General features: G+C 28.1%; 3 protein-coding genes across 7 annotated transcripts; 1 reads left to right on the top strand and 2 right to left on the bottom strand.

Moving 5' to 3' along the window:
- The first annotated feature begins 2,617 nt into the window (after positions 1–2,617).
- Positions 2,618–4,507, top strand: LOC106757167 (F-box/LRR-repeat protein At1g67190). Of its 2 annotated transcripts, none has more exons than XM_014639778.2 (2): positions 2,618–2,775; positions 3,002–4,507. In XM_014639778.2, the coding sequence occupies exon 2, from the start codon at positions 3,089–3,091 to the stop codon at positions 4,346–4,348; it is 1,260 nt and encodes a 419-aa protein (XP_014495264.1). In that variant the 5' UTR covers positions 2,618–2,775; positions 3,002–3,088; the 3' UTR covers positions 4,349–4,507. The 2 variants fall into 2 exon arrangements, with proteins under 2 accessions (XP_014495264.1, XP_014495265.1); XM_014639779.2 differs by having other exon boundaries at positions 2,618–2,790.
- A 497-nt stretch (positions 4,508–5,004) lies between these two features.
- LOC106757375 (protein ABSCISIC ACID-INSENSITIVE 5) lies at positions 5,005–8,727 on the bottom strand. Of its 2 annotated transcripts, none has more exons than XM_014640035.2 (5): positions 8,519–8,727; positions 6,389–7,401; positions 5,933–6,004; positions 5,794–5,823; positions 5,005–5,509 (listed from the first exon to the last, which is right to left on the bottom strand). In XM_014640035.2, exons 2-5 carry the CDS (start codon positions 7,385–7,387, stop codon positions 5,408–5,410), a joined length of 1,203 nt encoding a protein of 400 aa, XP_014495521.1. In that variant the 5' UTR covers positions 7,388–7,401; positions 8,519–8,727; the 3' UTR covers positions 5,005–5,407. The 2 variants fall into 2 exon arrangements, with proteins under 2 accessions (XP_014495521.1, XP_022634990.1); XM_022779269.1 differs by having other exon boundaries at positions 6,389–7,398.
- Positions 8,728–12,681: 3,954 nt separating this feature from the next.
- LOC106756833 lies at positions 12,682–15,328 on the bottom strand. 3 transcript variants are annotated; one of them, XM_022779268.1, is made up of 6 exons: positions 14,975–15,328; positions 14,447–14,709; positions 14,136–14,347; positions 13,383–13,647; positions 12,939–13,259; positions 12,682–12,718 (listed from the first exon to the last, which is right to left on the bottom strand). In XM_022779268.1, the coding sequence occupies exons 1-5, from the start codon at positions 15,066–15,068 to the stop codon at positions 12,966–12,968; spliced, it is 1,128 nt and encodes a 375-aa protein (XP_022634989.1). In that variant the 5' UTR covers positions 15,069–15,328; the 3' UTR covers positions 12,682–12,718; positions 12,939–12,965. The 3 variants fall into 3 exon arrangements, with proteins under 3 accessions (XP_022634989.1, XP_014494919.1, XP_014494920.1); XM_014639433.2 differs by lacking the exon at positions 12,682–12,718 and having other exon boundaries at positions 12,903–13,259; XM_014639434.2 differs by lacking the exon at positions 12,682–12,718 and having other exon boundaries at positions 12,903–13,259; positions 14,447–14,694; positions 14,975–15,327.
- Between the last annotated feature and the right edge of the window lie 11,428 nt (positions 15,329–26,756).

The following is a 26,756-nucleotide window of genomic DNA, read 5'->3' as shown; positions in this document are numbered from 1 at the left end:
GATATCACGCTTTCACTTGAATTATTACGAATTATCATTTCTGGTTGAATGGCATGGCCTTAAGCTACACAAGCCGGGACCTAGGGAAAGAAACTGCATTCAGTTCTTGTATTTCACATTTTTATTATGTTTGTATTTTACATGTGACCTGACTATAATGGCACGAGATGCTTCGTGAATTGAAAATTGTTAATCATAAATGTTTGTAGGACAAGATTCTTACTTGTTTTTTACTGGGTGTTGACAATTTCTTTTAACACATTTATGGCTGGACAAATAAAAATGGTCGTTAGAGTAAAATAATTTAAAGAAAATATGTAAACATTTAAAGATGAATCATGAGTTTATTGTATTTATTGAGATACGATTATTTAGCAAAGAAAAACGGAGGTAGCTATGAATTATGTTATCAAGTGTTAAACCAATCATAAACATACTTAACTTTTATTCAATATCTATTTTATCTAAATCTAGTTGATGTAAGGTGTCCCAAACTTAAATTATGTATCATTTAATATAACACAGACTATTTTTTATATTAAATCTTGAAAAAAAAATACTTTATCTGATATTGTAAAACATATTTGCATGTTATCATTCAAATGGAGAGAATGGCCCTTTTTGGTATAACATTTTCTATAATAAAAGTTTACTTTATACTTTTCTCTTTCAATACCCACATATCTCATTTTATTTGTCTTAAATCAAACCATTTTTATTTTTACTTTATTTTTTTACATATTTCATCTATTTTCTTTTTCTTTAATTGTTTTCTCTGTACCTACTATAACCTTACTATTTTAAAAATGATTGTTTATCTGTATCGTATAAATATTAACAATAATTTATAAGTATTAAAAATAATTTTTAATGAGTTAAATGTATTTTATTTTTCAAAAATTTGTATTTTGTCCATATTTTAAAGTATGTACTAAATTTGTCCTTGATCTTCATAAAAGAATGTAAAATGTTTTGGATTAAAAATTTTTTGGTATGACAAATTAAACGGTCACATGATTATATATAATCAAATTTTTTTGTTGAATTAAGTGTCTTTCTCTCTTCACTGCAACTCTCTTTCTCTCTTAAATGATAGAAATTTAAAACGAGAATAAAATATAATTTTAATTAATATTTTTAAGATGAAAAATATACTTAAATTATTTTAGATTTTAAAAAAATATTACTATGTGATTTTAATTATTGTATTTACTGGCCTTACCCATTTTAACTCAATTATAATTTATTGAGATAGATTAAATTAGTAAAATTGTTAACTTAATCCCGTCAAACTTAATTGTATTAAATTAACAATTAAAATAAAGTTGAATCCACATTTGCACTATTCCTTACTCTTCACTCAACACTTACTCATTATTGATGAATGATACACGTGAAGTGTCGGTGTCATCATGAAAGAAAAGCAGAAAAAAGGGAAATTCTTAATGAGTTCTTTTGTCTAGAGTGGGCGAACGTGCAATAAAATAATTACTAACAACTATTAATTAATTTTAATTAAAATACATAATTAAGTTAAAATTAAAACAAACTCATTGTTTGAAAGTAGAACTGTTAAAATGGATCACAATCCGCGAGTCAACTCGGCTCACCACGGGTTCAGGTTGGGTTGGGTTTGAAAAAATTAATTTTTTTTATGTGGGTCAGATTTCAACTCGGCTCATTTAAACCCGACTCATGCGGGTTGAACCCGTGGTGGACCGGGTTGAACCCGTGGTGGGCCGGGTTGGCCCGTCAATCTACCTACCTAATTTTTTTTTAATTTATTATTTTATTTATGAAACTTTAAAAAATAAAATACTCTCTACACTCACTGTCTATAAACCTCTCCTCTCATAAATCTCTCTCACAGAATACGGTGTTATCACTCTCATTCCTTTATTGAAATTCTTCAAGGAGGTTTTTTGTGTTTGTTTTTAGATGACATTTGTATTATATTGTAATTTTTACTATTATTTTGAATTGTCTTCAATTTAATATCATTTTCTGAGAGTGAAATTTGTTTAAATTTGAATATAGAAAATTTATAAATTTTTTTATTTAAAAAAATTGTAATTAAATGGATTAGTGAGTCAATTCGTTTACCCACTATTCCGTGATGGGTCGAACCAGATTCAAATTTTTCTAACTCACTAATAAATAAGTCGGATTGGATTGACTCACTAAGGGTGTGTTCACTTGGGGGTGATAGGAGGTGATTGGGGGAGAGTGATTTAGTGGATTTGAAGATAATATTTTTTGTTATTTATTTGAGTGAATTTGGAGATAAACGAGAATGAATTTTGAAATAAATTTTTGTAATTTGTCATAAAAACTAAATCCTACACCAATTCTCACAAACTTTATTTCAAAGTTCACTCTCGTTTACCTCCAAATTCACTCAAATAAACAACAAAAGAAATTACCCTCAAATCCACTCAATTACTCTTCCCAATCACCCTCAAGTGAACACAGTGTAAGTGACCATAGAATCAGATTATCCATTTTGATAGCTCGTATCTGGGAAGGAAAAAAAAGTTTTTAACACGTACGAAGGGTTAGTTGCTAACACGTGCGAAGGACCCTGCACACGATTTTGAAGACTCACTCCCGTTTTGCCTCGCCGTAACATAAAGATTTTCCTTTCCTTCGTCTAGTGAGAGAAGTAGGTCCTCTCTGTCTCTCTCTCTCTCTCTCTTATTTCAGCGAAATTTGAATGTTATGATTCTTGGATTTCCAAATTCTCTGCGCTAAGAACACGATCGTTTCGTTCTCCAAGTGAGTCTCTTCGGGGTTCGTTTAATCCTTTATCTTTAACTTTTTCCTATTTGCCCATTTAATTCAATGCAAACTTCCTAACTCCATTTTCTGATCTTAATAACTCCCATCACTCACTGTATAGGATCCCCTTTGTCTCTGATTTTTGTTTATCGAGAAATTATTTTTATTATTGTTGTTATTGTTTAGTTGAATTTAATTTGTTGAACTTTCGTATACTGCACAGGTTCTGATTTATTGGATTGAATTCTTTTGAAATTGAGGGTGTGGTTCAGTAATTGTTAATTCTGATAATTTATTTAATCCTGCTACTATGGACCACATTCCTGTGGAAGTGATCGGTAACATATTGTCTCTTCTCGGCTCTGCTCGGGATGTAGTGGTTGCTTCTGCAACTTGCAAGAAATGGAAAGAAGCATGGCGCAGTCATCTCCACAGTCTTTCTTTCAATTTTAGTGATTGGCCTCCCTATAATGACTATTCCTCTGCCAGGTTGGAAATACTCATCACTCAGACCATTTTTCAAACCAAGGCACTGCAGTTTTTGACCATTTTCATGGATGATGAGCGTGAGTTCTCTGCCGCCCCCGTCATTGCTTGGCTTATGTATACTAGGGATTCCTTGCGCCAATTGCATTACAATGTAAGGACTACCCCTAGTTTCAACATCATCGAGAAATGCAGCAGGCACAGGCTGGAGGTGCTGGCATTGGCTCGCAATTCCATCATTGGGGTTGAGCCAGGTTATTTGAAGTTTCCTTGCTTGAAGTCGCTTTCGTTGAGTTTTGTTAGCATCTCGGCGTTGGATTTGAGCCTTCTGATGTCGTCTTGTCCAAAGCTTGAAACATTGGCTATGGTTAGTCCAGATATTGCAATATCAGATTCTCAGGCTTCTTTGGAGCTTACCAGTCTTTCTTTGAAGGATTTCCACCTTGAATTGTTTAGCTCGGATAAGTTTATATTGGAGGTGGATTTGCTCGAGAAAATTCATTTGAAAGAATGTACCTTTGAGATTTTTGAGCTGGTTGGAAAGGGGACACTGAAAGCGTTGAAAATTGATGACGTGAATGTCATCCATCTCGATATTGTGGATAGTACGGAGAACCTTGAGATTATAGATGTTTGTAACTTCACAATCATGTGGCCAAAGTTTTATCACATGATCTCAAAAGCCTCAAAGTTATATAAGCTTCGGCTGTGGGGTGTTGTTTTTGATGATGAGGATGAGGTTGTTGATATAGAGACAATTTCTGTTTGCTTTCCTCTATTGACGCATTTGTCGTTAAGTTATGATTTAAGAGATGGAGTGCTTCATTATGGCTTGCAGGGTTTGTCTTGTTTGATGAATGTGGTGGTGTTAGAACTTGGATGGACTGTAATCAGTGATCTTTTCTCAGTTTGGGTGGCTGGACTTTTGGAAGGATGTCCCAATTTGAAAAAACTGGTTGTGCATGGTCATGTTTCAGAGGTAAAAACACATGAAGAGTGCCAAATTCTTTCCAGATTCTCTGAATTCATTCTTCAACTAGGAAGAAAATATGGGCATGTAAAATTTGAGTTTGAATACGAGTAGTGGGTTGGGTTGCACTCATGTAACCCATCCAAATAAAAGAAGATAGAAGCATGCCCCATGAGTTTCTTTTGTCCATTTCTCTGTCTTGAATCACAAGAATTCTTCAATTGTAAAGTTATAGATTCTGTGTATATGAGTGAATTTCGGTTTCCATCACAACCCCTTTCTTTCTATTGTTTATTACATTTTTTGCTTGTGGAAGTAGACAGACGGAGCCTATTTGTGGTTATTTTTATGCACTTGAACATTACTGCATTGTAAATGTTTGCTGTTTCTTCTGAATCGTACTCGACGTTCTTGTTTCCTAAAAATGGAAGTTGGCAAATTATTCATAGTAGTCGTTACTAGTTATCAGCGCATCTTTAGCTTCTGTTGAAAAAATTAAAATGAATCATTAGTCTAAAGCATGAAGATTTCTTCTCTTCCTGTGTGCAAAACATTAAAACTAAGTATATTTACACACTGAGTAATGTCATTTTGTGAACTAACGAAGCATTTCACCCCTTGGACATCCACTGGGTTATAATAATTAGTTGTTACCACTTGTATAAAAACACGTTTAAGCATAATTTCACCCCTTCATAGTAATAAAGGTATAAAAAGAAGACAATAGAGCAAAAGTTATCCAATCATAAATGGCAGGATAAGATGCTAAGTTTTATAATAGTTAATTATCATAAAACATAATGAACAATAAATTTTGATTGATTGTCGATATACTTTTATACTGAAAATATATATAAAGTAAACTAAAAAGCGATGGTGTGATAGGCGTAAACGAGAACGTACACACACAAGTCAACGATGAAATGACATGAATATTACAAAAACTATATATATTGTACGTCTGAGAAATTTGATAAGGAGAGTCATCCAAATTGGATGATCCCATTCTTCGTTGATCTTAATTTGAGAACTCTTGCAGCTTCCCCGCCCTTCAGTTTCTCTGTTTCTTCAACCAGCTATAACTTCAGTTGACTTTCTTTTTCATTTAGCCATACTAGTCACAAGAAACTCTGGTGCGTACAAAACTTCACTGGTTACCATGCCGTTTTTTCACTAAGGATAACTCATGTACCTTCTCAAAGCTCTCAGTTTATCTTTCTCTTTTACTTTCTGAGCGTTTGCTTGAACGCTAATATTGCTTAATTCTTCAAAAATCTGCAGCAAATGATCACAAAAAGGCACATTTAGATGAGGTTATAAGCTATTTGCTTCACATAAAGGGCGGTGTCTCCATTAGCCCAGATCCTATATATCACAGATTTCTACGAGCCTTGTCATGGGAAATAAAAAATCATATTAAATTGGACAGTATTAGCAATTGATTTACTGTCTCATAATGGTCATGGAATAGGAAAGGACCATGCTAAACCAAAGCTTTTGTACCCATGATGTAATTAAATTCTAACTAGAAGTTAATCAGATCATTAGTAAGTGATTACCTGTTGCTTTCTTCTTCTCTCGAGCTCAGCCTGAAATATGCAAGTAAGATCCTTATCAGTATAATTGAATTACCAATACCTCAACTACGGATGAAAATTTTCAACATTCTGCATAAGCTATAACGTAATTTGGCAGTACCAACGCCTGTCTCAGTTGGGCGTTCTCTTCTTTTAGTTGGTTTAGTTCCGCTTCTAATTCAACAGTGTATGCCTGCCAAGGAAAAAACCCTATAAGATTCTGCAAATGAAGCTTATAACACTATCCTTCCTCAAATATCCACCAAAAATTTCCAGAAAAACTCCTACTTTCAGTGCCATTTTAGTCTGAATTCTGAGCAAGTTCTCAAAGAACATAATATTCTAATGTCATTGAAAGTGAGTCTCTACTAAAATAAACTAGTGTATTCTTGATCTACTTCCTTTCCATGTTTCTACCAGACATTATGCAGTAAGACAATTTCAGGTTACTACAATAGCATAACCTACTTTTCCATCACATTTCTTTCGGCCATTAATTCAATATCAGAATTATAACAAATCAACCTGAGATGATGCATAGACACTGCATTGAAATGATAAAACGAGAGACATGCACCTGTTTTCTGGCTCTAGATCTGGCAGCTGACTCTCTATTCTTGATCATTCTCCTTTGCCTCCTCTCCACCACCTTTTCCACAGGACCATCCCCTATCCTCTTTCTACCTCTCAAACCACCCATCTCAAGCCCAAACTGCCCACAATCATTCCCTATTCCGTCAGAAGAATTAGCAGGACTCACAGGCCCACCCATTCCCATCGTGGGACCCATCCCATACCCACTTCCTCCAAAGGAAACACCTTGCTGATGAAACACCGCACCACCGTCCCTCTTACCGTTTACAGCATACCCACCAGAAGCCTCACCCACTTGGTAACCCGGTGCAACCACGTTACTCACTGCACCAATAACATTCCTACCAACAAAAGGAGAACCCATTCCCGGCATTGCACCGTTGTTACTCGGGTAATGCTGCTGCTGCTGCGGCTGCGGCTGCGGCTGCTGCTGGTGTTGGAGGTGGTGAGAGTGATGAGACAACTGTGGTGGTGCAGATGGTTGTTCCCGAACCACCCCAGCCTTGACCAAAAAGTCCTCCAAAGTCATCTCACCGAAAGTGGGCTGGCGAGGGGCAGACTCGGTATTATTCAGAACATCGTTGTTGTTAGTGCTGTCGTGTTGTTCTTTCTGAATCTGGGACCAAACTTCATCGACGGTTTTCCTGGATAGAGGTGGAGGGAGAGAGAGTGAGGGTTGGCGAGGTAGGCTTGGTTGTTTCCTTAGCGTTGTTGGATCTTTGTCAGTGAAGGGTTGGGAGAGAGGGACATTGGAAGAGGTTATTATGGCTTGATTCTCTTCAGCGTTCCAGACGCTACTGATAAACTCGTCCATGTTCATGGAACCGAAGTTTTTGCCAGTCTCGCATAGACTGTGCTGGAACTCGTCGAGTGTAAGAGAATATATGGATGTCTGTCTTCCAATGGACGATGGTGGGAACTGAGAATGGTGGTTCTTGTTGCCATCTTGTTGGGAATTCATCTCACTCTCTTCAACCACCATCTCCTTTCCTTCTTCTTTCAAGAGACCACATGATAACAAAGTAACATACAAGACAAAATCTAAAGTAAGATTCAGAAAATATAATACAATAAACAATGATGTACTCATTCAAAAAAATTATGCCATTTTAAATATAATAAATGTGATTAAAGTATTATTATTTTAAATTAGCAAATGAATTTGAATACCTTTTTACAAAGTATTATTATTATTATTACAAAGTTTACAATATTTTATATAACAGTTAATTAATCTGATCTGAAAATTTAAATACTCCATAATCTTAAATAATTTGAATTGATATATACATATATATCAAAGAAATCCATACTACCATTCATTCATATAAATTTAGACATTTAATTAGAATTTTCTAAAATTCAATGGATTAATATTAATATTCACAAGAGAAGAACATAACTAAGTTTTAATATTTGTACTTAGAACTAATACGTTGAATTAATACAAGTAAATTATTTCAAGTGGGACCATGGTAATTTTTATCACTTTTTGGTGGAACCAGATGCTTTTCACATACTTCCATTATTTAATATTATCCAAAACTAGATGATCAAGATAAATAAATACCAATTCTGATTCCACATAAATTCACTTAAAAAATATACAGTATTTTATCTGCACCATCAATATCTCTCTACAAAAATCAAACAATCATAAGATTGCTTTTATTAGCTACACACAGCTTACAGTAGTCATGAAAACTTCATACTCAAGAGTTCATATAACTTCAAAACAATATTGTTTTAGGTTTGGTTCAAAGAAGCATTTTTTTTTTCTCCAAATTAATTTTCTAAGCTCCATTTTAGAATAACTTGAGCTCACCGCTAAAGGAAAAAAAAAATTCATTCTTTATTTCCTTGATAATAAATATAAATTTTTGGATGAAAACACCTATAATGTTATTGAGTAGGATACTTTCAATGTTTGGAATATTTTCCTCCTTTGGTGAAAATGGTGGTAAGAAAATCAATACACAGAGAATGGTTACTGAAAAAAGGATGAAAAAACATAAACCATAACAATCCATGGTGAATCAAGAAAAAAAAAACGTTTGCTGTGATGGAAAACAAACAAATAATCTTGCAAAATTGCATATAGGGACATAGATACCTGGAAATTGAAATTTCAATTTGAGACTGATATTAGTATTGAAGAAGTTCCTTTTGTAGGAGTGCCAAAACTTTGAGATTGTGTTCAAATTTATTTAGAAGAAAGACTGAAAGTAGCAATAGCTTCATAAAAGGCACACTACCCTGCAACTTAAGGGATAGATCTTCGTCTATATGGTTAACTCCAGCTCAGGGGTACCCCACAAAACAAGGGATTCAAAATTAATGAAAAAGATAAATGTCAAATGCCGCAATAGATACAAATATTTTTCCCAATAGGTTACATTACTCGACACGTATAGGACAGGTGTCGCACGTCTGGACTTGTGTTAGTACAGCAAACCTTTTCAGCTCAACACGTATTCTTTTCGATTTTTTTGTTTTGCAATATTATTTATTCACCTTTTAATAATATTATAATACTATTTTCACATTAATTATTCTTTCTCATATTTGTGTTCCATATTTTATCCCCAGCTTACTAATTCATGAAGGAGAAAAACTTTAAAATTCATTCTTTTTTTTAGGATTAAAAATTATATGCAACAATATATGTATAGCTATAAGAGACGTTTTTTTCTTAACCAAAACATACATATAGTTTGAGGACTTTTGAATCTTTTTTGTTGCCTGTTGAAATGCAAGATTTGTTTAATAAATCTTAGTCATTTATTACTTAATTTATATTTAAAATAAAAACTGAATAATTTTTTTGAAGAGCAAAGAAAAAATGTGTGGATAGTTTAGTAGGTTGGATGATTTTCATTTTAACATTGTCTTAAATAATATTCGTAGTCAAATAGGACTTTTCCAGTTTTATAATAATATAAATAAAAAAATAACCCTTATTTTGAGTATAGTTAGAGAGTTAACCTACTTTAATATACCTTTTAAAAAGAAACCTTTTTGATTTAAACTCTAGCAACATTAATAATATGTTCTTGCAACCAGTATGTCTCTCCTTGTTTAGAATAATACAAACAAATAAATCCAGCAATAATTATTATAAGAGCAAATTAAAATTATTTTTATATTTTTTATCAATATTATATTTTTGTATTTTTGTATTTTTTTTATGAAAAGTTTAAGATCTAAACATTTTTTTAATACAAATGTAATTAATTTTTCCTTTTGGATTATTTTTGTGGAAAAGTTGAAGATCGAAGAAAATTGGAGGAAAATTATGAAGTTTATTCCCTCAACAAGTAAGTCATTTGCTAAAAAAATAACGGTATCATTATTACATACTTTTACATTCATTTAACACATAGTATAAGGATAAAATAATCATAAAAGTATAAACTTTTGTATTTTTTTAATAAATAATAGAGTAAAAAGTAAGGAAAGATAGTGTTAAGTAAATGTAAAAAGTTTACATGTGTGAAAGAATCATTTTTCCTCAAAAAATAAAGGTTTAAATCTTTTTTTGGTCCTAAGTTATGAGGGATGTTCAGTTTAGTCCCCACTTTTAAAAATGTAAACCTTTGATTCCTAAGTTATAAAAAATGTATTTAATGAGTCCTTTTTTGATGTTCATGGTCAAAGTACAAAGAGCAATCTAAAGTGCTATTATTATTAAGAAACAAATCAGAGCAATCTAAAGATGTAGTAGTTGTTAAGAAACAACCAAAAACACTATTTCAAGTCAAAAAATGACTCATTTGATACATTTTTTATAACTTAGGGACCAAAGATTTACATTTTTTATAACTTAGGGACCAAAGATTTACATTTTTAAAAACGGGGACTAAACTGAACATCCGCTTATAACTTAGGGACAAAAAAAGATTTAAACCAAAAATAAAACAATTAACTTTGACACAAAAAGCACCTTCTCGTCCTCGGAAAGGTTATAGTTATCTAGTAAGAAGATGGCCTTTTAGAGATATTGAAAATTAGACAAGATGAAAGAGTTTTGGGTGTGAGAATGCAATGAGAGACTAGAGAATATGTGCATTCATAGCTCAAGAAAATCATTTTCCTTCATTCATTTCATCTTTCGTGTATTCAAATATGTAAGAGTAACTAACTCTACTATTTATTGAGATTCAATGTAATGTACCTTAATTTTATGTAGTTTTCTCTTATGCAATATACATTTTTTTTTTATGTTCCTTGTGTTCTTTCTTTATGCTTTATGTGTATTATGTTATTTTGTGTATCTAAACATTGAAAAATGTTTTTGGAACTTAAAAAAGCATCGAACCAATGTTTGATTTTAGACATAGACTATAACCTAGTAATTATTTTAAATAGTTATTGATAATGTAAATCTTGTGTTAAAATAACTAAAAAATTAGTATTTTCATATAAAAATTTAGAACTTATTTCTAAAAAATTAAAACTTGTAAACTTATAATATAAATGCTTAAGTCATGCTACAATTATATTGTTTAGGGTCATTGCATTAAGTTGAATACATGAAATCCAACCCGAATAAACATTAACTATATTATTTAGGATGATTACATTAAGTTCAATACATGAAATTCAACCCGAATTAACCTTTGCTTTGATCGAGTAACGTAACTTTAATTTAGTAGTTTTATATGTCATATTTCTAATTTCATCTATTACTAATTTGAATCAATTAATATTCATAGTATAAATAAATAAATATACACAGTCAACTAATAACACACAAATTCCTAAAAAAATATTCTTAAACTTTCAATTACTATTTAAACGATTTTATACATTTACTATAAAGTTAACAAACTTTCAATTTAATTAATTTAAGGTAACTAAAATAAACACAAAAATTTATAACAACTATATAAATAAAAGATTATTTACTAATTCAATTATTGAACCTGTTTATTAGTTAATAATATAAAACATTAAATACATACATATTTTCATGCTTATATTATATACTTATGTACTAAATATTCTTTCTTCTCAATAACCACATTGCAAATCAATTGAATTGAAAATTTCTATGACCAAAATTCGTGGAAGCCCTCTAAATTCGCGGGTAATAATGTTTTTTCCCATGAACTTTTCACGATAATTTTTTAATTAATATACTCGTGAGGAAAGTTTTCCAAGAATTTCCATTTCTGTGGGTAATTTTTGATAAATATTTTTTTTTTGAGAAAGATAACGTATCAGTAGATAATTTCTCACGAATTTATTTTGTAGAAAAATATCTTTTTAAGAATATTTTTCATGAATTTTGCTTAATAAATTCCTACTCCTATTTGTCACTAAAAAAAATCAAGGAAAACATTAAATTAAAAAAAATCAATTTGCTGCACAAAATCTTCAAATGCATAACATAATTAAAATGTTTGACATTCACACATTAATAAAACTAACTTACCAAAATATTATTCTTTTTCTATATGATTATGAATGTGTGACATTATGAATGAAAAACAAAAAATGATATTTGTGTGTATAATTTCTCTGTCTCAACAGAGGAAATATTTTTGGTAAGTATCGATTCATGTTGTCACTTTTATTTTAGTCTCAGAAAAGAGTAGCTTAACTGAATTATTTTCTATTCCTATTTCATAAAAGTTGAAACTTAATATAGCTATACTTTGAGCTTGATTTTAAAAATTAAATCAGACTTAAAGGTGTATTTAATTACTTATTAGTTAAATTCTACAATCTCTTCTAAATTTATTTGTTGAATAATTTAAATTTAACTAAACAAGTCTATAATAATCTTTTGATCAATGGAATCATTCCACCAATTCGTAAGAAAAAAAGCATCAAAGAGTCAAATTTCATCTTTAATATTATATCATTCTTAAAAAAAAAAAATCTAATAGTTCTTTTGTTATCTACTCAGATTTTGTACATTGTATATTTATCAACACCACCACATGATTGAGTGTATATTAGAGTATCTAGGACTTAAAATTTATTTTAAGATTTATATTTTATATAAATAAAAAGAAAAAGTTTATAACTAAATTATTATAACTAAAAACGGTGCAGTTAAGTGAAGTAATTGTTATATAAAAGTTAACACATAGGTGTAGTTGAATGACACAGCAAAAGTTATACAATGAATACATTCTCTCAAAAACAATTTTGGGTTAGAATTGAAATTTTATAAAAATATTTTTACTTAACTTTTCTACATTCATTTTTTATATTTTATTTTTTTTCTTTAAAATACAAAACTTTATTCTTTTATTATCAATTTTAATAAATGAATGTAAAAATATGGTATGATACATTGGTCCTTTATAAATGGAAAATGATATTTTTACACCAATTTTTTGACATTGTACACGTGTCAAAATGTAATTGAACGATTTCAAATTTTAAAAATACTTTCATTTTTTTCTTTCAAATGTACTCTTATCTCAGCTTTTTTTAATTTGAAATTGTCCAACCACGTTTTTTTTATAAGTGTGTAGTGTCAAAATAGTATCAAAAATTGCTCTCAAAATATGATTTTCTTTTATAAATTATGCAAACAAACAACACTACTGGGCATTTAAAAGTGACTTAACAATGGTATCACTGATACCATCAAGATGAGGGAACAAATGGCCAGCACCTTGAAGCTCGTGATATTGAATCCATGGAAGCTTTTGTGCAATGTATCTTTGCACTTTAACAGGCACTATCAAATCTTGATCTCCTTGCCAAATATGAACCAAACCCTCTTTATTTGGAAATGGATTTTCCAGATCCAAAGGACTAAATTCCCAGCTACCAAATGCAACAATTAGATCTCTGTGTACACTTTCATGTTCTCCCTGCTGTCTTACCTCACCCTGAAAGTGCAACCCACATAAGCAAATTATTAAGATGATCAAGTTCTAACTTTACGCATAATGTTCATCCAAAAACATCAAAATCTATTGGAATGAATGAGTTTCAGTGCATAAGCAAGATACCACATGATTCTTTCGATCTTTCCTCTTAGGCAAAAGTTCTTTGTCTTGAAGGGAAAGAAGATCTAAACTGTCAGCAATTAAAGAAGAAGATGGAAACCATGTTTGAGTGTTCCACCAGTAAGTTAGCCAAGGTATATAGTGAGCAACACCAAGTGTCCACTGGTCTTGTAGTTTTTGTCGGTAAAAGACTTCATTTGTTAAGTTTCTAGGAAGACCAGTCCACCAGTAGTTCAACACTGGGGCTATCAGCACCGCACCTGCCAACCTGTCACCATTGCAATTTTGTTTCACTGTGACAAAGAATACAGATGAAGAAAGTGGCTCGTAGATTCATATAACTTATTTCAAGAAATTTGATGTTCCCGTCTAGTTTCTGCAGACAATTTTTTAAGTACTGCACACTTACACAGAAATGAGAGTCTTAAGTATTGCGTAATTTGGTATGACAAGCACAATTACCCCACTCATTTTGATGTCATAGACAAGCATAATCACCCCACCAATTTCCCAAACCTGAGCATTTTACACTTGTGAAATTAACATTAATATTCATTCAAAGTTTGTTTGGACCGCCTGGACCAACAGATTCTGCATAATAAGTGCAGAGGAACAAAGATCTTGTATCACTGAAAGAACTAAAATGCAAGTTCAACCAAAGGGACATAAACATTTACATGCCAAGAAAAGAAAAAACAACCAAAGAATGTTCTGTTTGAGGCCAACAGAGTTACCTCAAACCTGAAAGCATCATACCTGTGAGGGATGTACTTAAGGCACCTCCAAACAACCTGACCCCCAAGAGAGAAACCTATTATGTAGAATTTGGATCCTAGTCCCAATTTATCAGCAAGTTCTTCTATATCTAATGCCAAGCTCTTCACTGTTTGGCTTGGATGAGGATCACTCTCTCCATACCCTGGTCTGTCAAAAGATACAATGTAGACCCCTAAATCCTCAGCAACATCCTGAATATACCCATCACAAATTCAGATAATACATCGACAAACATAGCATAGAATTTAATGAAACCAAACAAACAAACAAAAAAAAAAACAAATAATTACAGGTGATAAGGTTTTTGCAACATAGGCATCATGCCTGCAAGCATCAAAACCATGAACAAAGATGATTTTGTGATTGGCTACATCTTTTGGAACACCATGCTCTTTGTATGCTAAATTCCGTCCATCTCTTAGCTTGATTCTGGGTGCTGTTATAGGGGGGCCACTAGGAGAACCACACAACTTTGATGGAGGAGGTTGAATTGCCTGATAACCCCATGCTACGAGCACGATGAACAGTACAGCGAACACTGTTCTCAAAATTCCTGGGATAATGCAAAATTGCTTTTTTTTTAAAAAAAAAATCTTTGAAAATAAGGATAAGAATATGAATTCAGTACTGTGACGGTAGCAAAGGACTGAGAGGACGATAAAAAAAGTGAGAAAGTCCCATCAAATGAATATGATATGATAATAAATGAGAAAGAAGAAGGGGATGGATGGCAGAAGAATATGCCAAATGCAGTTGAGTCGAAGAATGCACATGATGATGCTCATTTTATTCAACAAGATGAAAAAGAAAAGTGGGACCTGAAGGGAAGTGAACTGAAGTGGTTTTGTTTTGGTTCGAGGAATGAGCACGGGTTGATGCTGCAGAAAGTTTTCTGTTCACTCCACTCCCCATTTCTTCCTCTTTCTCAGACAACGACAACACCGACACAACTTTTCAATTTCAGACAGACACAGAGGATAAGGGAAACGTTTGGTGCTAATTTAACATCTCCAAACTACGGAATCAAATCCTCAATACTCATAATATTCACCGTCTTCAAATAATACTTTTACTGGCATTCAATGATAAACTAGCTAGTATTTATCTACACATAATAAAATACTAGTATAGTAGTTACTTAAAAATTTAGAAGAATACTGAAACCCCTTGCAGTGGTTTGCGGTGGTTGTGAAGAAGGAAATCGAAACTCCTTACTATGGTCTATGGTGGTTGTAAAGAAAGGGGTGTCCCTCCACCTCCCCCGATACATTCCCAATTGCTCCTCCATTTTTTCACTATTTTATTTATTTTAAAAATATTTTATATTTTCTAATTTTTTTTATTCTAAAAATATCTTACAACTTATTATCCTCAATCATTTTTTTTTTCTCTGTACATTACGTTCACATTATTCATATTTAAATTTGTGATATACTGTAAAATATAAAATTCACAATATTAGTGCTTCTATTACTACTATTTTATATTAATAATAAATAATAATACATTATTATTATTATATACTAACTTTATATTGACAAAAAAACTAAATAAATTTCAAATCTTTAATAAATAACTTTTCTTTTATATTTTAAGTATTAAATAATATTTTTATATTATTTATCTAATAAATTAAATACTTTATTCAAGTTATTTGAGTCGATGTTTGTAAGTTAAAACATAATATAATGTTAAAAATTATAGATATTAAATGTAAATAATCACACATATATAAACATTTTTCTAAAAATTTAGAATAAAATTTTACCATTTATTAAGTAATTTGAAAAAAAAAATATTGAATAACAAAAATAAGATTGAATCAATTGGTTAAATATGTTTTTAGTCCCTATACTTTGGGGCGATTTTGGTTTTAGTCCCTTTTTCAAACTAAGGTACAATTTAGTCTTTCAACTTTAGAAAACTCATTTTTATCAATTTTTTTAATTTTATTTGCGTTTCAAACACGTTTCATTATAGCATTTGGATTGTGTACATTGTTTGGCACATTTTTGTTTCAATGTTAACTGAGAAACGCGTTTGAAACAACCAATAAAGTTAAAAAAAAATTGACAAAAATGACTAATACCAGAGTTTTCTAAAGTTGAAGGACTAAATTGTACCTTAGTCTGAAAGAGGGACTAAAACCAAAATCGTCCCAAAGTACAGGACTAAAAACATATTTAACCCTTGAATCAAACTTAAGGAAATATATCAGAAATTTAAACTTAAATTATGTAAATGTTACATTAATGAGTCATGTAAATCCTCTCTATTAATGGAGAGAGAAAAAAAAAAGATTGTTAAAGATAATAAAGAAGTGTAATTTGAAATAAAAGAAAAACAGTGATAAAATATAAAATATTTTTGAAATAAATAAAAATATTGGAAAGGCAAAAAAGTTGGAAAGGTGGAGAGAATAACACCCAAATAAAGGGATCAAAGAAATCTATTGTAGCGGTTTGTGGTAGCTGTGAAGAATTTTTTACTGACGATTTATTTTTATTTTTGTTGATAATATTTCCTCAATAATTTGAAGAGTGTTTGTAGTAATAATTGTAACAACAATTTAAAATATATATATTTTATATTTTCCTATAAAAAAGCATTTAATATTTTATTTAAATGAAAATAATTTTAATATTTTAAAAGCATAATATTTAATATACATGTTAATAACATATTTATTGGAAGAGTTACCTTTAGCTTTTTAATTCCTATAAATATGTTTTTTTAGTTTTCATTTCTGTATCTTTGCGTCCCAATTGTTAAACTATCAAGAGCATATGTGTCTAAAAATAAATCAAGTCATCATTTTTAATGATATTTACTAAACATTTAAGAGCAATAATATTTTAAGGCACGATACTCAGATGAAGAAATATTTAATGGGTATAATTTTAGTCACATTTATCCTTAACTTTTCAACTTCTTGTGTATATATTTTCAATATAACTGATTATGCATAAATTACTTTCAATTGTAAAAATAAAAAAACTTAAAAAAAAACAAAATGGACTATATTGCTTTAGAAAAAAACAAAAAAAAAATATATAAAAAATTATTATGGAATGAATGAAATAAATTACTTTTCTAATATAAAGTTTAAGGACAATAATAATTATTTCTAATTTTGGAGGAACGAAACCACGTATTTATTTTTACAGGGATAAAAAAACAATTTGAATAGATGAAAATTAAAAAAATATAATGCAATATTGTTAATTATTTTATCAATTTGCCTGTGTTATATTTAAATTTGAGATGCATACTAAAATTGAAATTGAACAGAGATTTCCGTTTCTTGATGATATAATGATTAAATAATGGATTTAAAATAAAAAGTAGGTAGTCAATATGTTTTCTTACATATGGTTCGAAAACCTATAAATATTTATCAATATAAAAATGAACTATTCACTTAATTATCTTATATCATTGTTATTATAACTTCTTTTACTCTCATTCGAATGTGTAAGAGAGAATATTCTGCAATTTGGACTTTCTTTCGTTCTTCAACAACCCAATTATAACGTATTCTCAAGGATTTTAGTTATTATTCAACTAAGTTCATCTGTTTTCGTCTATGTATAACTCAAAAATTAACTCAAGTTCACCTTAATTAAAAAGTGGTAGTGTCGAAAACCTAATATGTTTTCTTTATATTATATAATTATATAAATGAGTATTAATGTATCATTTAAAGAATTTGTTCAATAATTTTTTTATATCTTTCTAACATAATTCTAAAATATTAGACACAAGTATTACAGTGAAAGAAATATGGAATAAACTTTTTTTTTTTTTAATTCATCATATATAATGTCGACCAAACTTACATTAATTTAAATAAATGTTAAAATAAAAAATATTAAATCACTCTTATATTAAGAAAATTACGTCTATTATTTTATAAATTTGATGATGAAATTGTACTAGACACGAAGGAATTGAAGTTTAGAAAGTACATAAATGATTTTCCGTTTTTTTTTTCTAAAAGAAATAATTCTAGTGAGTGATGTAAAATCATTCTAGCATTGTAATGATTCCTTGCGTAAAGATAGACTGATTAGAATCTATTTGGGGACAAAACCCTCTTCATCGTTTTCATCTGATAAAAACTGGTAGGTGACAAACCTTGACTGTCTAATTTCTCCTTTTTATTTCACGATCCATCATTTCACTAAGATTCCATTTTTCATTTCTCTGAAAAATAACAAGTTTTTTAAATAAATATTATTGAACTATTTATTGTAAGGAGGCATTCATACATTTTTTTAAGATTATATATTAATTAGCAGTAGAAGAAAAGTGCATTAAGCAATAAAAAATGTCAAGCTCTATATGATTATGAGTTATCCCATCAATAGTAGGTAGAAATTTTACAACATCTTAATCCCTCACTCTTTCAGAACTAAGGACTGTAATGTAATAAATAGTTAACTTAAAAGGCAAAGGGAGGAAATATACTACATGTAAGTAAATTACATAATTTTCTGAGTTAATTCATTAAATTATGTGCTTACCTAAGCCTAATCAACTTAAAATGAACTTTGCATGCTTACCGTGCCTAAATAAAGTACATTTAAAAAAAAATAATCATATTTAATAACATTTTAATATTATTTACCTGTTATTTTTTATTAGTTCAAAATTACTCTACAATTAATAATAATAATCATAAACACCATCATAAACCAATCACAAAATGATACGTAGATGGTATTAAAATGTTATAAAAATAAGTTGTCAAGAATATCATTACCCACATTAAACTTTTCTATTCCAACTTTCATCATTATATTTAATCAAATAACATGTATAACTATCAAAGGAGAATTTAATGATACTTAAAACACAATTTTTATAATAATTTTAAAGTTTAATCTATATTTTCGTTAAAAAATACTAAGTTGGTCCTCCAGTTTTTTTAAGTCTTAATTTATACTGATGAAAATTAAAAGAATTTGGTTTTAATAGGTAAAAATTAATGTAATTTGATTTTGATTTATGAAAAATTGATGTAATTTTGTCTTTTTCATTAAATTTTTTGAAACGGATCAATGATTTTTTAATATTGATACTAAGATTACATTAATTACACCAACAAAATAAACTACTTGTATTGACAACTTTAATTTAGATGAAAAACTCTTAATCTATTTCAAGAAATTAAAAGAAATTTTGTTTTCCTATCTAAAACTAAATTATATAAATTTTCACGAATTTCAAATTAAGATTAAAAAAACTAAGGCGATGCAGATTTTTTGTACGTTGTAAAATTCGATTTCATTATTTTGATGCTTTTTTGTATATTGATTTGTGAAAATTGATAGAATTTGGTATTGATGTGTAAAAAATTAATATAATTTGGTCGTAATTTATGAAATTTTGATATAATTTTGTCTTTTTTATTAAATATTTTGAAACAAATCAATGATTTTTTAATATTAATATTAAGATTACATTAATTATATAAAATTATATAATTTTTTTCTTATTTAAAACTAAATTATACAAATTGATATAATTATACCGTGGGTTGGAAGTGTCATAGTTTAAGATTTCTGATTAACACATTTTGATTTAGTTACTAAATTAGATACAATGTCTATTTTTTTCAATTGTTCCATTTAGCTATTTTAATCTTAAACTGAAGTTACACTTTCTTTTGACGGCTTTTTCCAATTTTATTTTATGTTCATAACAGCGGTTCTTATGTAGTATGCTTGAAAATTTTTGTCAATGAATTAAAAATATTATTTCAGGTTTGATTTGACTATGAATATTGAATATATTAATCGACAAAAAATTTCTCACATATTTATGGTCATTAAAAATTATCACGTTGATAATTACCAAAGAATTTCAACTATTTGCCAGTAAAATTTATAGACAAATTTTTTATAGTTGATTTTATGCTGATTTTTTTTATCAACAAAATATTCTTATTATCAGTGTATTTTCATTATTGTTAACTTTTTGTCCTAGTTTTCGTAAAAATATATCAAGCTAGGCCTATAGTATTTTTTAGTTTTAATTTATGAAAAATTGATGTAATTAGGTTATTTTTATTATTACAGTATAACAACGTTAAAAATAGTATAACATGTCAATTTGTTGTATTTTGAATTTTTTTACTATTTTTATATTTCGTTGGAATTTTTTTTCTAGGACTTAGTCTTAATTTTTCTTAAAACAAAAGAATATGTGACAAAATTTATTTTCTTATAAGTTTTATGATCCTATTTTTAAACTAACTTTAACTATACAAGTAGATTCCATTTAAATAAATTACATTTAAACAAATCTTTGTTAAAGTGAAATTAATCATTTCATCCCAATTTTAATCAAAATAGATCAAGTATATAAAAGCTATTAAATTTATTAATATACATAAAAATTTACATATATATTAATTTAAAAAGTTTAGATAAATAAAAAATTATTTTAATCAATAAAAATATCTATAAAAATATTAGGATTAGTTTAAATATAATTCCAAAAATATTTAATAAAAATATAAATTTTAATATAAATTTGTAAAAAAAGTAAATTTTGTTTCAATTGAAGGATAAAAATCCATTTTAACCAAATTTAAGACTAAATTAAATAAATAAAAAAAAAAACTAAGAACTAAATTGAAACTCTGTCTGTCAAGTCACACTAACAATATCACATATCACAACTTTGAAATGTCACAAATCTAAAAAATTCATAAAAACCATCAATTAACTCAATATATTATTTTTAACATTGTTTGTACAGTTCTAATAAAAATAACCTAATTGTATAATAAATTTCAGTCTTTTCTCCTCTACAACTATTCATTACTTTTTTATATTTTGTTGCGTATCTTTGCATCTTATCCGCATTCCGTATCCATTCATCCTCTATATTTCTTTATGCTCTATTTTTTATTATCTCCCATCTAAATTCTACGGTGGTTTTTCCCTTAAAACCATTTCACTACTAACTAAAAAACTATTGTTTAGTTGATGTTTTTTTTTTTTTAATTTGTGGAAGTTTTTACTCTTTACAAATAAATTTGCTTGGGTTTTCAAACTTCCACATTTAGAGTCGTCAATGCCGATTTGGGAAGATTTTCTGTGACTCCTCATATTATATATATATATATATATATATATATATATATATATATATATATATATATATATATATATANTATATATATATATATATATATATATATATATATATATATATATATATATATATATATATATATATACTGTGGAGGTTTTTTTAGAGAGTTTTATGACTAATATTTTGTGGAGATTTGAAAACTCTTTTATTTTTTATTATTTTAATATAAATATTACTTTGTTTTTTATATTTTTTGGATTAATATCTTTTTTAATTTGACAATTATAATGTAAATATTTTAATCTATTTCATTATTATTTAATTTATCACTATTTTAAGTGCTAATACTTTTGTTAATAATGTTTATTTATAACAAGATTCAAATATTCTAATTGAGAAAAAAAACATGAGAAATTTCTTTTATCAAAATGTTCAAATATATATTATTAAAACATTTTATTCTCAATGTCATCGTAATAATATAAAAGTTCAACTAACTAAACTCTTCCTCCTAAAATTACCATTACTCAAGGTTTTAAAACCATAAGTGCATCCATCTCACAATACTGACACTCTTATGTTTAGTAAACGAAGATAATTGTAAAATGTTAATTAGATCGTTTGTGTTTGAAGTCTGAGCCACAAGTGCAGTATCACATATTGTCATAGTTCTTCTCATGAGTTCTTCAGTCACCTTTCACTGTAAATGTTTTTTCACAAATACATCTGCAAATCAATAAAAATTAAGTCCAGTTAAATTAATATTAGAGTAAATACATATTTATTCTAATTAATTGATCTTAGTTAAACTTGTATGAAAATATGTTAACTTTCTCTAATTTCTTTTTATTTCTCAACTTGAATCTTTACTATTCAAAAGTCACAATTATATTTTTTGTTTCAAAAAATAATGATGGTATTATATTTGATCAAGTGTCCTTCTTTAATCCTTTCTATTGTCTAACTGTGATCGTTGTTGCAAATAATCATTAATATTTGGATTTAACATATATATAACTTTAGCAATCACTAATAATTAAAATTCAAACAAGTAACTTATGTGTCTAAGATAATTATAATAAAATTAATAAAAAATTTCTCTAATATTATATACCCAAATTCTTTCAATAATAAATTTGTGGAAAAAAGTCTACTTATTTCATTTTAAGTTGCCCTATAACCATTTAACTATAACAAGTCAAGTAAATCAACTCTTAACGAACCCTATTTGTTAGTAGTATAATGATTGTACGTGTCTTGTTGTGTTATTGTTGTTTTAAATGATTTTGTTAAATCAAAACTGTAACTGTAAAACAAAACATTCAAATTAGACCTTAGAAAATTTATGTAAAATGAAAAAGAAACATGTTTGCTCCAAGTTTAATTTCACATTGGAATGGTGTATTTTGGAATGCACGGCAACAAAAGCTAACACCATAAGTTTGCTCCAACTTGAAAATAAATGTTTTAAGACATGAATTAACTTAGGCTTTTCATAAGAGTGTGTTAATCCAAGAATATAATACAATAAGTTATTCAATCATTATTTGTTAAGAATGCATTTAGATTTATTCACTAGAAAAAATAATCATACACAAAACTTTGACTAGGTCTGAAAGCACAACATATACTTCTCCAATTAATTTGAAAAGCTTATCAGCATCCTTGTACACCTCTTGTGAGATTTCCTTCCAAACTTGAGTATTGTCTCCAACTTCACTTCTTGCCAACAAATAACCAGTACAGATTCAAACTCAAAATAAATAAAATAAATTTTAAGTACAAAAGTTTTAAAAGCTAAAAGGATGGTTAACTCTTTTTTATTCAAAAGCAAATGAAAACAATTATATAGTTGTCTTTGTATAACAGTTTTCATTTCATATGCTTTTGAGTAAAAAAGAGTTGACCACTTTTTTAGCTTTTAAAACGTTTGTAATTTATTTTATCTATTTTGAGTTTAAATCTAGACTGGTTATTTATTGACAAAAAGTGAAGTTAGAGACAATGACCAAGTTTGGAAGAAAATCTCACAGGAGGTGTACAAAGATGTTGATAAACTTTTCAAAATGATTAGAGAAACATATGTTGTGATTTCAGATCTAACCAAAGTTTTGTACATGATTATTTTTTCTAGTTAATGAATCTGAGTACATTCTTAATAAATAATGATTGAATGACTCAATATCATATATATATATATATATATATATATATATATATATATATATATATATATATATATTCTTGCATTAACATACTCTTTTGAAAAGCCTCGGTTAATTCCTATCTCAAAACATTTATTTTCAAACTATAGCAAACATATTTTATGGTGTTAGTTTTTTTTTGTAGTGCATCCCAAAATACATCATTCCAATGTCAAGACCTAGTTTCATAACTTCCACCATCCGTTTTATAGCCCAACTTGTTCTTAAAAACATTGTTATCGATGAGTAGAGTTGAGAAAATGAAACCATTTTTTTTTTATTTGGATCAACCTTGCATGAGAAGCCACCTTGGAGACTTAGTGACAAAAAGGTAAGCAATGAACGAGTAAGAAATATCAGGATCAGAAGCTCCATGTAAAGATATTTCCATGGAGAACTTTTGTTGGCATAAGCTACACCTGGCAAGGACATGTACTCTGATATGAAGAACACAAACTCTAACCTCCACTTAGGTACTCACTTTCTTCGTGAGTAACACCAAGCAATGTTGAGATGGATGATCAACATAACCTAATGAGGAATTTCAACGTCGAGTAAATCAAAACGGTGATGGAGAATAGGATGATGAGTGAAATTGTGGTCATTGATAAACAACAGAGAATGATCATGTTGTTTCTTTTGAGAGAAGTGTAGGTCATGGTGTGACAAGAAGAAAGGAACCAAAATACATAAACTTTAATTATTTTGATCATCAACTTCCTAAATAACTACCAAAAGTAAATAAAGCACAAATACTAATATTTCATGCTTACTAAGTCTTGGATTGCTTTACATAAATTTTTTAATGTCTAATTTGAATGTTTTTCCTTTACAGTTACAGTTTTGATTTAACAAAATCATTTAAAAGAGCAACAACACAACAAGAGACGTGCAATAATTATACTGCCAATAAATGAGAATTGGTAAGATATGATTTACTTAACTTGTTATTCTCAGGTGGTTAAACAACTTAACTTGAAATAGTAAAACTTCTTTCCACTAATTTATTATTCAAAGAATTTAGATATATAATAATGTTAGAGAAAATTTTATGTTATAATTTTACTATAATTATCTTAGGCACAATAATTATTTATTTAAATTTTAATTATTAATTATATACATACATACATATTATATATATATATATATATATATATATATATATATAATTTTTTAGTTTTTAGTTTTAATTACGTTGTGAATTACTGTGTTTATATATATGTAGAATATTTTATTTTACATAGATAAATAAAAAATATGTTAAATTTGTCATTGAAAATTAATGATTATTTGCAACAATGGTCACAGTTAGGCTATAAAGAACTATGGGATGATACTTGATCAAATATTAGATTTTATTATTTTTTGAAACAAAAAATATAAATGTAAGTTTTCAACAGTAAAGATTCAAGCAGAGAAACTAAAGAAAGTTAACATTTTTCTTAACAAGTTTAACTAAAATCAATTAATGAGCATGAATATGTATTTATTCTAATATTAATTCAACTGAATTTAATTTGTTTTGATTGCATATGCATATGTGGGGTCATGGATCATAATTTAGGAAAGAACTATAGTCACTAAAAGAAACACGTTAGGTTTACAGCTTGTGTGTCAGAATTAGCTAGGGTTATTAGAAGGTGGCTCGATCTAATTCGAAAATAGGTTTAAAAAACATGATAGTTGTTACATTGGCTAAAGATCGTATTAGCTCTATGAAGAAAAAAAAAGAAGCTTACTAGGGTTGCAGCCACCACCGTTGTGAAGTACAGATTATTCTCTTAATTTGTGCCAACACTAAGTAGACAAGTAACCTAAAAAGTTCAATGAACAAATAATCATGTATAGCAGCAGTCAAGTACGTACTATAAGACATGCAACAAAACATCCCCATTCATCAAAAATTTAGACGTGAATCTATATAGGGTTTTCACAAAGACATCCAACTCATCACTATCCAATTCAACAAACCTATTACAAGCTTATAAACTATTAATTTACGTGCAAATAACAGTGTACACAGATTATCTATATATATATATATATATATATATATATATATATATATATATATATATATAAAGATACCAAAATAATAAAAATCTTAATCATGCATTTAGTTGTATATATTTTTGGTATTGTTTTTAATTATTATGTTAATTAATATCAATTCGTCTAGTTGAGTCATCAAACGATTGGCTAGTTTCGTGATAAGTTGAATCAATATGTCAGTTTTAGTAAGCATTTCTTTTCTAACATGATTACTAACTTATATACAATTAATAATTCCTTTTAATAGATTTAATTTTACATAAAAAAATGTAAATAAATTTAGTAATTTTTAATAAATTGTAACAAAATTATTATCATTTAAACAAATTAATACTTTTCATTACCTTTCAAAAAAAGAGAGCTAAAACAAAAATATTTTTAATCAATAAATAAATTATCTAAACCAATTGAAGTAAAAACACATCATTTCTAGAAAATTTGTGCTTGGTTTCCCAAAGAAAAATAGTTTTATTCTATAGCTTATGACAAAAAATTAATTAAAAAAAGGTCTATTATGCCTTCAAATTTTAATAGAATTGACTGCTAAGCTATATGGTATTTTTCAACAGAATTTTATTTAAAATAATAAAAAAATGTATAATTTTTAAAATACATTCAAATTACCACTTTATCTTATATATATAACATAAATAGAACTAATTTTCTAAAGTTTAGAAAAATAAAATTTAAAAAGAAAACGTGATCCAACAGACGTGTTTATTAGATAAATTCTTAGTCTTGAAAAAATGCAAAGAAAAATGTGTCGTGGTGTTAAGGTATTAAACTATTTACTAAAACTAAAATGATTTGTTTCATTAGAATTTGATAATGTTCTTATTTAAAAATAAAAATTGCCACAGGGTTTAGACATTTATTAATAACTACACAATTTATACTTTTCTTATGCGTGCTGCCCACCGCAATTCTTCAAAACATCTTCCATGGAAAATCTATTCATAAGCTTTTAATTTACTTTCAGTGAACAATAAACCGTTGGTTTAAATTTAAGAATTATAACAATTTTTCATTTCAAAAATAAATTTCTTAAGTTCATACAACTTTTTTCACACTGTACCTACATTTATATATATATTTTTTTTGTTAATTTTGAAAATAAGTTAATTTTTAAAAGTTTAAAAATTCATTTGTTATATAAATAAGAATCTATTTTTTTTTATTATTAGAATTGTTTCATGTCATCAAATTAGAGGGGTGGAAACTCAAAAAAACAAAA

This window comes from Vigna radiata, chromosome 3, assembly GCF_000741045.1.
Source record: "Vigna radiata var. radiata cultivar VC1973A chromosome 3, Vradiata_ver6, whole genome shotgun sequence".
NCBI classification, from domain to species: Eukaryota; Viridiplantae; Streptophyta; class Magnoliopsida; order Fabales; family Fabaceae; genus Vigna; species Vigna radiata.
Note: the sequence above shows the minus strand (reverse complement) of the source record. Positions and strands in the feature narration are given on the sequence as shown.

Excerpts from the sequence above, each read along its gene's own strand:
- LOC106757167 (XM_014639778.2), top strand. The coding sequence starts at position 3,089 with ATGGACCACATTCCTGTGGAAGTGATCGGTAACATATTGTCTCTTCTC.
- LOC106757375 (XM_014640035.2), bottom strand. The coding sequence starts at position 7,387 with ATGGTGGTTGAAGAGAGTGAGATGAATTCCCAACAAGATGGCAACAAG. Across the intron at positions 5,824-5,932 it reads CCCAACTGAGACAGGCGTTG|GCTGAGCTCGAGAGAAGAAG; the intron begins GTACTGCCAAAT and ends TGCATATTTCAG. Across the intron at positions 5,510-5,793 it reads AGAGAAGAAGAAAGCAACAG|ATTTTTGAAGAATTAAGCAA; the intron begins GTAATCACTTAC and ends CATTTGCTGCAG.
- LOC106756833 (XM_022779268.1), bottom strand. The coding sequence starts at position 15,068 with ATGGGGAGTGGAGTGAACAGAAAACTTTCTGCAGCATCAACCCGTGCT. Across the intron at positions 14,710-14,974 it reads TTCAGTTCACTTCCCTTCAG|GAATTTTGAGAACAGTGTTC; the intron begins GTCCCACTTTTC and ends GCATTATCCCAG. Across the intron at positions 13,648-14,135 it reads CTTAAGTACATCCCTCACAG|GTTGGCAGGTGCGGTGCTGA; the intron begins GTATGATGCTTT and ends CAATGGTGACAG.